At 43.6% G+C, this 10,625-nt stretch overlaps 1 protein-coding gene across 1 annotated transcript; it reads left to right on the forward strand.

Annotated features, from left to right (window-relative positions):
* Nucleotides 1-4,766: 4,766 nt before the first annotated feature.
* Cd207 (CD207 molecule) lies at nucleotides 4,767-10,246 on the forward strand. Its single transcript, XM_046432233.2, has 6 exons — nucleotides 4,767-4,842; nucleotides 4,924-5,040; nucleotides 5,732-6,106; nucleotides 6,690-6,841; nucleotides 8,855-8,970; nucleotides 9,453-10,246. Exons 1-6 carry the CDS (start codon nucleotides 4,767-4,769, stop codon nucleotides 9,601-9,603), a joined length of 987 nt encoding a protein of 328 aa, XP_046288189.1. The 3' UTR covers nucleotides 9,604-10,246.
* Nucleotides 10,247-10,625: the final 379 nt, after the last annotated feature.

The following is a 10,625-nucleotide window of genomic DNA, read 5'->3' on the forward strand; positions in this document are numbered from 1 at the left end:
AAGCAATGTCATCATCCATTTTGTTTTGTGTGTGTGTGTGTGTGGATGTGTGTGTGTGTGTGTGTGTGTGTGTGTGTGTCCACAATAGCTGTAGATGGAAGCCACTCATTGTAAGGGGCTTGGTTGAAAACAGTACTGCAGGGATAATTTAGGGGACTGGGGAGAAAAGCGAAGGTTTATGTTCCAGTTAGGGAGACTGATAACTACAGAGCCGGCTCAAGAGCTTGGTAAGGGAAAGAAGTTTGCAAACTTAGTCAGACAGTTAAAGAAACAAAAGCATAGGGCTGGGGTTGTAGCTCCGTGGTGGTATGTTTGCATTGCACGTATGAGGCACTGGCTTCGATCCTCAGCACACATAAAAGTAAATAAATACATTGTGTTAATATACAACTAAAAATATTTTAAAAAAGAAACAAAAGTATTGAATTGCAACTGGGAATGGTTATCTAATTTACTTTCGGAGAAAGAACAAAACAGAAATGTTTGGAGAGCTGGGGTTGTGGTTCAGTGGTAGAGCGCTTGCCTCGCCTGTGTGAGGCACTGGGTTTGATTCTCAGCACCACATATAAATAAGCAAAATAAAGTCTATTGTCAACTAAAAAATATTTTTTTAAAAAAGTAAATATTTGGAGAAAAATCTGTTGTTAAAGTTGGCAAGGAAAGTTGAGGGGAGCCTGCCCAACATTCATGTATAAAATGAAGTGTTCTGATTCACTAGAATGTGGGCATTTGTCAGGGTTGCATAATTTGTTGGCCTTATGATTTTAATTTGTAGAGGATAGAATTTCCTGTTGTAATATTGCATATATTATTGTGGGATTTTGTGTTTTTAGAAGTCCTGTTCCTTTTGTGGGTTTGAGCTTAGAATATGTTATAGGTTGTACGTACACATGAGAGATCAGTTCTCATTCCATTACCTCCCTCCCCCAGAAGGAGAGGGGAACTGGGCCTGGAGCAGTGTGATATGAATGAATGAATTATAAAATCCTTGTCACGGGTTATGCTGCCATCATCTTCAGTTCCTTCTTGTTGAGGAACCAGTGCTAACTCCTGACCAGTGTGGTTAAAGGGACAGTATCATACCTGGGGATTCTCTTTGGTGTTCCATGACATTAAGAAATGTAAGATAAATTTGTATTGTTTTAAATCACCGAGTTTGTGGTAATTTGTTATAGCCACAAGAGGAAACTAATATAGGAAGCAAAACACCCTATCTTCTGTGGAGAAGTAGATGAGCAGTAGATAGGAAATGCATAATGCAGTGATTAGTTCATTTTAATTGAAGTCTTCATTTGAAATGTTGAAAGCTTTTCCTTTGAGACTAGAAATGAGATGTAGATGCCTCAATTCACCATCTCTATTCAACAACTGGAGGTCCTTGCCAATGCAATAAGGCAAGAGAACTAAAAAGTAGAATTGGGAATATAGAAATAAAAATAACATTAATCATAGATAATACGATTCCATTCATAGGAAACCCTAAAGCATCTACAGATAAATTGTTAGCATTAATTAGTAAATTTTATAAGATTTCAGGATAAAAGCCTATTGAGGGAAGGAGAGAATTAAGCACCACCTCCTGAAGGGAAGAATATCTATGTGTATTATTTGGGATTCTCCTGTAGGAAAATTTGTCTTTCTGCTCTATTTATTTAAATTAGCTTGGACTCATGAAGGTTTATTTTATATTTTGGTTTATAAACCATTTGTTGCCCAAATAGCTCCAACTTTGGCCACTGGGAATTCTTTCAGATCGGCTCTTGTGTCATTTTGACACACTCTCATCCTGTTGTTTATCCTTTTGTTTTTCGAGCACTTCTTTATTTTTTGGTACACGAGATATTCCAGGCGCATCTGAATTCTCCCTAATATAACCTTAGAATCATCAATTTCTCCAAAGATCCCTGGTATCTTTTATTGGAGAAGCCAAGATATTGGTGTTGAGTGTGTTTGTTGCTACTGGAGTGTTATCATTTCTAGACTCTCTCAGCCAACAAAACTAGGTAATTGATGTATGTATACTAACCTTTCTGAGGCCTGTGGGTCAGTTCTGGCCAGATGTAATGGTCATTTTCTCTAATTGCATAGTCATTATCCTCTCTTCTCTCTACCCTGTTCTTCCCTCCCTCTTGTCTTCTACTGTCTCTACTCCCCAGATTGTTGTTCACTCTCATGTTCTTCATGCCTTGACTGGAGGAACTTAGATTATCACTTCTTGGAGGTAACTCTCAGCACTACTGGGACATTTCAAACAACTGAAGTCTATTTTTTTATTCTCATTGATGGTGTCCATGATCCTCCTTCAAGCATAAAGCTGTTTCACCCCAAGAAGTGGGGAAAGTGGTCAAACTTCCTCCACCCTTATCCAGAGAAGGTCTTAGAACCCTGGGATCATGGAGAGAAATGAGCACAGACTTCCCTTTCTCTTATCACAGTAGTGATTTTTGGTCACTCTAGGTTAGACCAAAGTTCCTCTTTACTTAGGAAAAACAGATAATCTCCGGAATGTTCACAAAAAATTGTCTACTTCCCTGGTTGGAAGGTGTGTCTGAGGAAACTGCCTCCCTGCTCCGTCTTTTCTCCAGGGACCACTTAGAGCACCCAGAGGTTTGCATGGGAGAAGAGCTCAATAAATACCTGCAGATGAGCATGGCCATAGGAAAATAGCTTGTGACTCACTCCTTCCTCAAAAAGGAAATGAAACTTCTTCTGGTTTGGGACTTTTATGTCCGGCTCCTCTGGAAACCCAGGATTTCCTGTTTCTTGCTTAGCTTCCTCCTGCTGGGCCAGCCTTTTGCTCAGCAATCAGCAGAATATCCACCTGAGGCCTCCATTTCCATCACTAGGAGTAATTGCTACCTAACCTTGATTTTTTTTCCTAGGACTACTAAGGAGGTATCCAGGGGCCCTATCCAGAACTCATGCTACAAACCAATAGTGATTTGGGAAAAGTCAATTTCTTGACAGAAGTGGAAGAGACCAGATACTCCCAAGATGTATTTTGTGGCAACTTCTATCAAATGCCCCAGGAGGAGCCTGGGACACCTGAAGGAATCTTGTGTAACTTGGATTATTTTCTACCTCGGGACTGACAGATTGTAGATATAGGGCCAGGAAACAGGAGCAGAAAGGCTGGGGTGACTTTGGGCTTAGACTGGGTACCAAGCAAGAAAACCCAGAAGCAGAATATTCCAAGCCCTTCTAAGCTTTGATCAACCATCAAATCTTCTGCTCACTTATCATCTATTCATCCATCCATCCTCTATCTATCCATCCATCCATTAATCTTCTCTTCTTTCACTCTTTCACTAAATACTCCGTTTTCCCATCCAAGAATTCTTCCATCATCCTACACATCCATCATCCATTCTTCATTCATTCATTCATCCACTGATCATCCATCCATTCATCCAATTATCTGTAACATCTTCTTTCCCTTTCTTCTCCTTCTTTTCTCCCTCCATTTTCTCCCTTTCCTCTTTCCCACTTTCTGAGAAATACTTGTCTAAAGTTTGCTATGTGCCAGGTTTCTCAGATTTGGCAGACTTCTTTTAAGCATGAGAAATTTTTCAGGAGAACATTTAGTCCTTCATTGGGCCCTAAATCATCTCCTTTGTTCCTTAAACATCTCTCACATATGGAACTCCCTAGTTCAGGTTGTAGAGAAGGAGACAGGAGGTAGGAAAATAGAATAAGGGAAAGAAAAGAGAGAGAGAGAGAGAGAGAGAGAGAGAGAGAGAGAGAGAGAAAGGAAAAAACCCCAGTTCCTAGTCTGATGCTACTCAGCCTCTCCGCTCTGTTGGAGGTACTAACAACTACAGGAAGCAGGGAGGAAAACCTACATCTTTTCACTCTCTAAACTGCATTTTAAAAAAGGGTACTGCATCAGCTAAGATGCCTTAACAAAATAAAGCAGAATGCTTTATTGAAATTGTCTCCTAATTGGTCTCCCTGCTTCCAGGATTCCTGCAGCCTGATCTATGCTCCTCCACAATCAGAGTGATCTTTCTATAATGTTCCTGTGCTTCTTTCTTCCCTTCCTGAAGCTTTCTATTGGCTCCATATTATCCACAAGACAGAAGTCAAGTTCCTCAACATGATCTAAAAGGATCTTCATGATCTGACCCCAGGCACCTTGTTAGCTCCACACCTCCTGCCTTCTGTCATATACTTTATACTCACATAGCAACATCTACTTAAAATTTCCCAGGCATTCCGTGCTGCATTATGTTACCCTGTTTTGCATATGCTCATCTCTGTACCTGGAACAGTTTGTCATTACTCTTCCTTTGAATTGTACATGTTCCTCCATTGTTATGCTCGGCACATTGTATTACAATTCCCTTGCTCAGGTCTATATTTCCTTTCAGATGTTGAGTTGCTTGAGTGAGCCGTCCATCTTTGCCTCCCTGTGCCTGGAGCAGAGTTTGGTGCCTGGAAGACACTTGATATCTCTTTGTGGGGTATAAAGATGGGTGGGCGGATGATAGATGAAGGAAACTTTACAAGAGAAATGGGATAGCTTTGAGGCAAGATGGTTAAAGTGTCCATCCACAGACTCCCAGGGAAGACAAATGATTTCTTTCTGAAAACTCAGAGCTTTGAGGAGACCAAGCTGTGGCCTTGGTCTGGCCAGGTATCTAAGCCAGGAATGGGGAACTTCAGGATGACATAGTGACCTGCTGTGGGATCACTTCCTGTTTTCTCTGGATAAAACGTGCTTGGGGGGACAGGCGGCCAGAAGCACCTGTGCATGAGTGTGGGGGATGAAGGCCACAGAGATGGAGGTCCCCGATGCGCACTTCACTGTGGACAAACAGAATATCTCCCTCTGGCCCCGAGGCAAGCACCAGTTGTTGTTTTGTGCTCTGGGTCCAAACCCACCCTTTGCTGTCCTTAACAGAACTTTGATTCTTCTTCCAGAGCCTCCTCCCAAGCAGGATCCATCTCTGGTCCTGAGGAAACCTCTCATCCTCCACGTGGCAATAATCTGCCTGTCACTGGTCCTGGTCGCCTCCGTTGTGCTGCAAGCCATTCTCTGTAAGTCTTCAGGATTCGCATCCCTTTTGTCCTTCTCCACAGCTAGTTGGCTCCCTGGGGACCCAGACCTTCTCTTTCCTGCTCTCTCTTTCCTAAGGCATTTCATTTGTCTCCTTTCTCCTCTTTCTGTGTGCAGTAATAGGGTGCCCTGTCCCCAGTAGACTGAGCTGCCACTTTTCCTTCCAAGTTTCTGAGAGGTTTTCCTGATTGGCTCCGGGCCTGCATGTTTGTGCTTCCATCCTCAGGACACATTCACCTATTTTTTTCACCCCATGCTATTGTCTCCCCTATCTCCCAACTGAGGTGGCCCAGAGCCCCAGGCTATGGGGAGAGTGACAAGGGGTGCTTGAGGATATGCCTTTCCCAAATTTGCCCTGAACACTCAGAGGAGATTCAGGACTGATTTCTAATGGCTGCTTCTTCTTGCTTGTGAGGTCTCTATAGAAAACCTGTGCTTTATCTATCTTCTCATCATCTGTCTCCACCGGAATCCTGGTGCTCCCTGGGTGCCCACTGAATGCTTGCTGAACATTAATGAATGACTGGAAAGTAGAAGTAGCTCCTTGGATTGCCTTGGATTCTTAGGAAGTTTGAGCCTGACCCTCCCCTTCCTTCCTTTCTCACCCTGACTACACCCCCTCTCCTTCCCTGGGAATCTGCTCAACTGACCTCTTAACTTTCATACATTCAGATCCCTGGTTTATGGGCACAATATCGGACATAAAGACAGATGCCCAGTTGCTGAAAGGTCGTGTGAACAATGTCAGTGCCCTGAATTCTAAAGTTGAGAAGAACAGCCATGATGTGGAGGCAGCCGGCGTGCAGATCCGGATGGTGGATGCCAGCCTGGATAGTGTGAATGCTCAGATCCTGACATTGACAGCCAGCATAGAAAAAGCCACTGCACAGATCCAAAGCTTAACAAGAAATTGGGAGGAGGTGGGTCATTTAAATGCCCAAATCCCAGAGTTAAAAAGAGATCTGGACAAAGCCAGTGCTTTAAATGCCAAGGTCCGGGGTCTGCAGAGCAGCTTGGAGACCATCAGCAAGTCGCTCAAACAACAAAGTAAGTGACTCAGGAAATGGCATTGCAAAATGACCAGTGGCCCCCCTGAGACCTGCTTGCCTCAGACACGAGACCACTGAGCTGCTGGGTGAGAAGCAAGGGGCAGTAATGTGCTGGAAAATTAAGGAGTGAGAACTTAGCATTGGGGTTGAGGAAAACTTTGGGGATATTAGAAGAGAAAACCTCACGGTTCAGCTTGGGCCCCCACACCAAGGAATGGAGCATTATGGGATCTCTGTTCTGGCCCACATCTCACCATTTCCCATTAAATTCCTTACCTCAAGCCCAGGGGCCAGCTATTTGTTACTGTTCGTGGAGAATTGCTTTTCCTTCATGGGAAAGAAGGGTTTGCAATCCATCCCCCTCTTAGTCTCTCTTCCCTAATCCCAGAGACCCTATCCATCAGTCTCAGTGAGACTTTCAGGATCCATAAGGATGTCCCCAAGCTCCCATAGCAGGATCCAAAGACCCCAGGGCCCAACCCCATTCTTTGTTGTCTTTGGAATCCCATTCAAGTACCCAGCCCCATCCTGCAGCCCCAGGGAACAGAAGCCAGTGCTCACCTTTGGCCCTTATCCTCCAGATGACATTCTGCAGATGGTTTCCCAAGACTGGAAGTACTTCAAGGGGAACTTCTACTACTTCTCTCACACCCCAAAGACCTGGTACAGTGCCCAGCAGTTCTGTATGTCCAGGAACTCACATCTGACTTCAGTGACCTCTAAGAGCGAGCAGGTGAGTGTGGTTTCTCGGGGGAGCTCTGTAAAGGGGTGTGCTAACACCTGTCTCAGGGATGTTGGGCAAGGCTAATAAAAAAGCCCTAAATATTGGTGACCTAACAATGAAAGATTATTTCTCTTTTATACTACCTGTCTCACAAGAACCGGCAAGCAGGTTCTGCTCATTATGGTTGCTCAAGGACCTCAGTGTCACCTTAACACATTATCTATAATCACTAAGATTTAGGAAAGGGAATGTAGTAAATTGTTCATTGACTTTTATAGCTTCTGCCCAAACGTGACAAAATTACTTCTGCTCACATTTCACCGGAGAAAGCAAATTACACACAGTACTGTCAGCTTTTAAAATTTTTGTTTATTTATTATTTTTTGTTTTGAAACAGGGTCTCTGTAGATTTCTTAGGGCTTCACTAAATTGCTGAATCTGACTTTGAACTTGCAATCCTTCTGCCTCAGCCTTCCAAGTTACTGGGATTACATGTGTACAACATTTTGCCTGGCCAGTACTGCTAACTTTTAAAGAAGGCCAGGAGGGGTGTTCTTTCCATGTGTCCTGAAAACGGAAATATTTGTGAATAGCATTAATGACCTGACAAGACTTAAGAAATTTCTTTTCTAATGAGGCAGCATATTGATCTTTCTATCTGGGAGGTGGGAAGTACAGCAGAAAAGAGCATGTGCTCTGGAGTAACCTAGAGCCCTAACCTGCCATCTAACTAGTCCTGGAGCCTTAGGGTAGACTACTTACCTTCACTGGGCTTCAGACTATTAGTTGATGAAACCTGCATAGTAATGGTGCCTGCTTCAGAGAATAAAGGAGAAGATGCATAATATAATATGTGCAAGGCACCAGAATACTGTTCCTGGTATCTTGCACATATTAAAGGCTCACTGAATTTTTTTTAATCTAAAAATAGCTTTTTAAAAAAAATTTAAAATTTGTTCTAATTAGTTATACATGACAGTAGAATGCATTTTGACACATTGTACACAAATGGAGCACAACTTCTCATTCCTCTGGCTGTACATGGTGCAGTCATACCAGTTGTGTAATCATATGTGTAAGAGGGTAATAACGTCTGTCTCATTCCACCCTCGTTCCCATCCCCACAGCCCCACCTCTCCTCTCACTCCCCTCTGCATAATCCAAAGTTCTTTCATTCTTTCCTATCCCCCACCCCCACTATGGATCAGCATCTGCTGATCAGAGAAAATGTTTGGCCTTTGGTTTTTTGGGATTGGCTTATTTTACTTGGCATAATATTCTCTAGTTCTATCCATTTACCTGAAAATACCATAATTTCATTCTTCTTTAAGGCTGAATAATATTCCATTGTGTATATGTACCACATTTTCTTTATCCATTCACCTGTTGAAGGACACCTAGATTAGTTGCATAGTTTAGCTATTGTGAATTGAGGTGCTATAAACATTGATGTGGCTGCGTCACTGTAGTATGCTGATTTCAAGTCCTTTGAGTGTAAACTGAGGAATGGGATAGGTGGGTCAAATGGTGGTTCCATTCTAAGTTTTCTGAGGAATCTCCATACTGCTTTTCAGAGTAGTTGCACCAATTTGCAGTCCCACCAGCAATGTATGAGTGTGCTTTTTTTCCCCACATCCTCTCCAACAATTATTATTGTTTGTATCCTTGGGAATTGCCATTCTGACTGAAGAGGCTCACTGAATTTAAACACTGTCATCTGGGCCATTCTCTTGGGGGTCTCTGCTCTGTAGTTTACCTGAGTCTTTCTTGTACTCTAGTACCTGCTTCTGGAAAAGTAGAAAGACCTGGGTCCTGAGTTTGTTAGTTGCAGAGCAAAGACAAAATCAGAACTTGAAAGACAGACTCTGGGTTCCCAGTAAAGGCAGGAAGAGGCCTGAGAGGGTCCAGCATGTGCCTTGGGCCTGTGAGTTCAGAGGCTATCACTGAGCATCGATACCTGGAGACAGGGACTCAAACTTCAGGTCATGGCCAACACCTCTGATCATTCTGAGTTCCCCACAGGAGTTTCTGTACAAGACAGCAAGTGACTTTCCATTCTGGATTGGCCTAACCAAAACAGGGAGTGAAGGGAACTGGTACTGGACGGATAATACTCCATTCAATGACCCAAGTGCGAGGTGAGTCTCTTGTACCCTCCTTCCCAACCTGATTCTCCTAGGGCATCAAGGATGGGAGTATTTCCCATGGAACATGGGGTTTGTGATTCATCCCTGTCCTAGCACGATGGGAACTGAGACCTGGCTCACTGCTGGCACTCATTGACTGAGGGACCTGGGACAAATCTGTGGCCTTCCACAGCCTCTGGGATTTGGCAGCAGGGCCTTCAACTCAGTTTGAGCAGGGAGTTCCATCTCAAGTCTAGGTCTTTGCAGAGTGGGTTCATGAAGGGGCTCATAAGTGGTGGGCTTAGAGGTTGAAGTCTAACCAATCTCCTTCCTCTTAGGCTTGGGTGCAAAAAATTTGCTTTGGTTTGCTCTTACCTAGGACCAAAGGTGAGGGAAAAACAAAGGGATTGAAGTAACTCATTTCCTTATTGGAAATAAGTTATTTGTTTTCCAATTTTGCCAATATGTCTTTCTTCTTTTTTTTGATTTGGAAGGTTCTGGATTCCAGGTGAGCCCAACAATGTGGGAAACAATGAACACTGTGCCGATATAAGGTTTCCTTTGCTCATGTCATGGAATGACGTTTCCTGTGATAAAACGTTACCTTTCATCTGTAAGCGGCCATACGTTCCCTCAGAACCCTGAAAGGACTTGCCCCAGCCCAATGCTTGTTGAATTTGAGGAACTGTCTCTTCTCAATACGCCAGGATGACTTTGTACTTTAGTTTTTTTCCCCCCTTCTTCAAAATTAACCCCATGGCATCCTGAAGTCTGGTGTTTTTTTTTTTTTTTAATGGTACTGGGGATTAAACCCAGGGCCTTGTGCATGCAGGCAAGCACTCTACCAACTGAGCCGTATCCCCATCCCAGTCTGTCTTGACTGGGAATTCTCTGACCCCCCACAGGGGCAGCTGGAATGGAAAGCACTTGGGTTAAGTGGGAGGGGAAGGTGGAGAGAATTTAGAAGTTCATACAGCCTGGCTAAGGTGCATCCAGACCCTGATCTCTGAGGCACTGCCTTAGGCTCCCCCATTTCTTCATAAATGCCTCATCTGCATCACATAAAAATTACAAGATCAATGTCTAGAAGAGGCAGACCCGTTTTACTGCATTTAAACAGTACACCATGTATATCTGTATCAAAACACCACATAAATATGCACAATTGTTTTGTATAAGTTGAAATTTAATTTAAATTAAAGAAGTAAGAATGAAATATGAAAAGAATTTACTTCAGACCCATCAAGCAATTCTCTTGATACTGTTTGCTCAAGGCTTTTCCTGGTTGATGCCCCAGAATTCTCACTTGCCTGCTTAGGAGGCTGGTGGCCGGCAGGTACCCACATCACATTCCCATTGTCCTCTTCATCTGAAGCTTGAACCCCTTCTTCCCTGGGGCGAGCTGCCCTGTTCAGGTCCGGGGCTGCCGTAGACACACATCTCCTTTTCAGCTGGCTGCACCTTCCTTCCTCTTCCTCCTCCTTATTCCGTTCCTCTCACTCACTTCCTGCCTCTGGTATGATCATCCGTCCAGCTCTTCCCCTGCACCTCCTCTGTTCGCATTTCCTCCCTTCCTGCACCTTGTGTGGGGGAACTACTCTTTTGGTACCTGAAGGAGTTCATTTCAAATCTTTAGAATGGAACGTTGCCTGGGTCACGGCCTCTCT

This window comes from Marmota monax, unplaced genomic scaffold (genome assembly GCF_021218885.2).
Source record: "Marmota monax isolate L192 unplaced genomic scaffold, Marmota_monax_Labrador192_F-V1.1 WCK01_AAM20220418_F8-fsc00106, whole genome shotgun sequence".
Classification (NCBI taxonomy): Eukaryota; Metazoa; Chordata; class Mammalia; order Rodentia; family Sciuridae; genus Marmota; species Marmota monax.

Bases quoted from the DNA above. Each gene is read 5' to 3' on its own strand.
- Cd207 (XM_046432233.2), top strand. From the start codon at position 4,767: ATGAAGGCCACAGAGATGGAGGTCCCCGATGCGCACTTCACTGTGGAC. The intron at 6,107-6,689 runs GTAAGTGACTCA...CTTATCCTCCAG, and splicing joins CAAGTCGCTCAAACAACAAA to ATGACATTCTGCAGATGGTT. The intron at 8,971-9,452 runs GTGAGTCTCTTG...TTGATTTGGAAG, and splicing joins TTCAATGACCCAAGTGCGAG to GTTCTGGATTCCAGGTGAGC.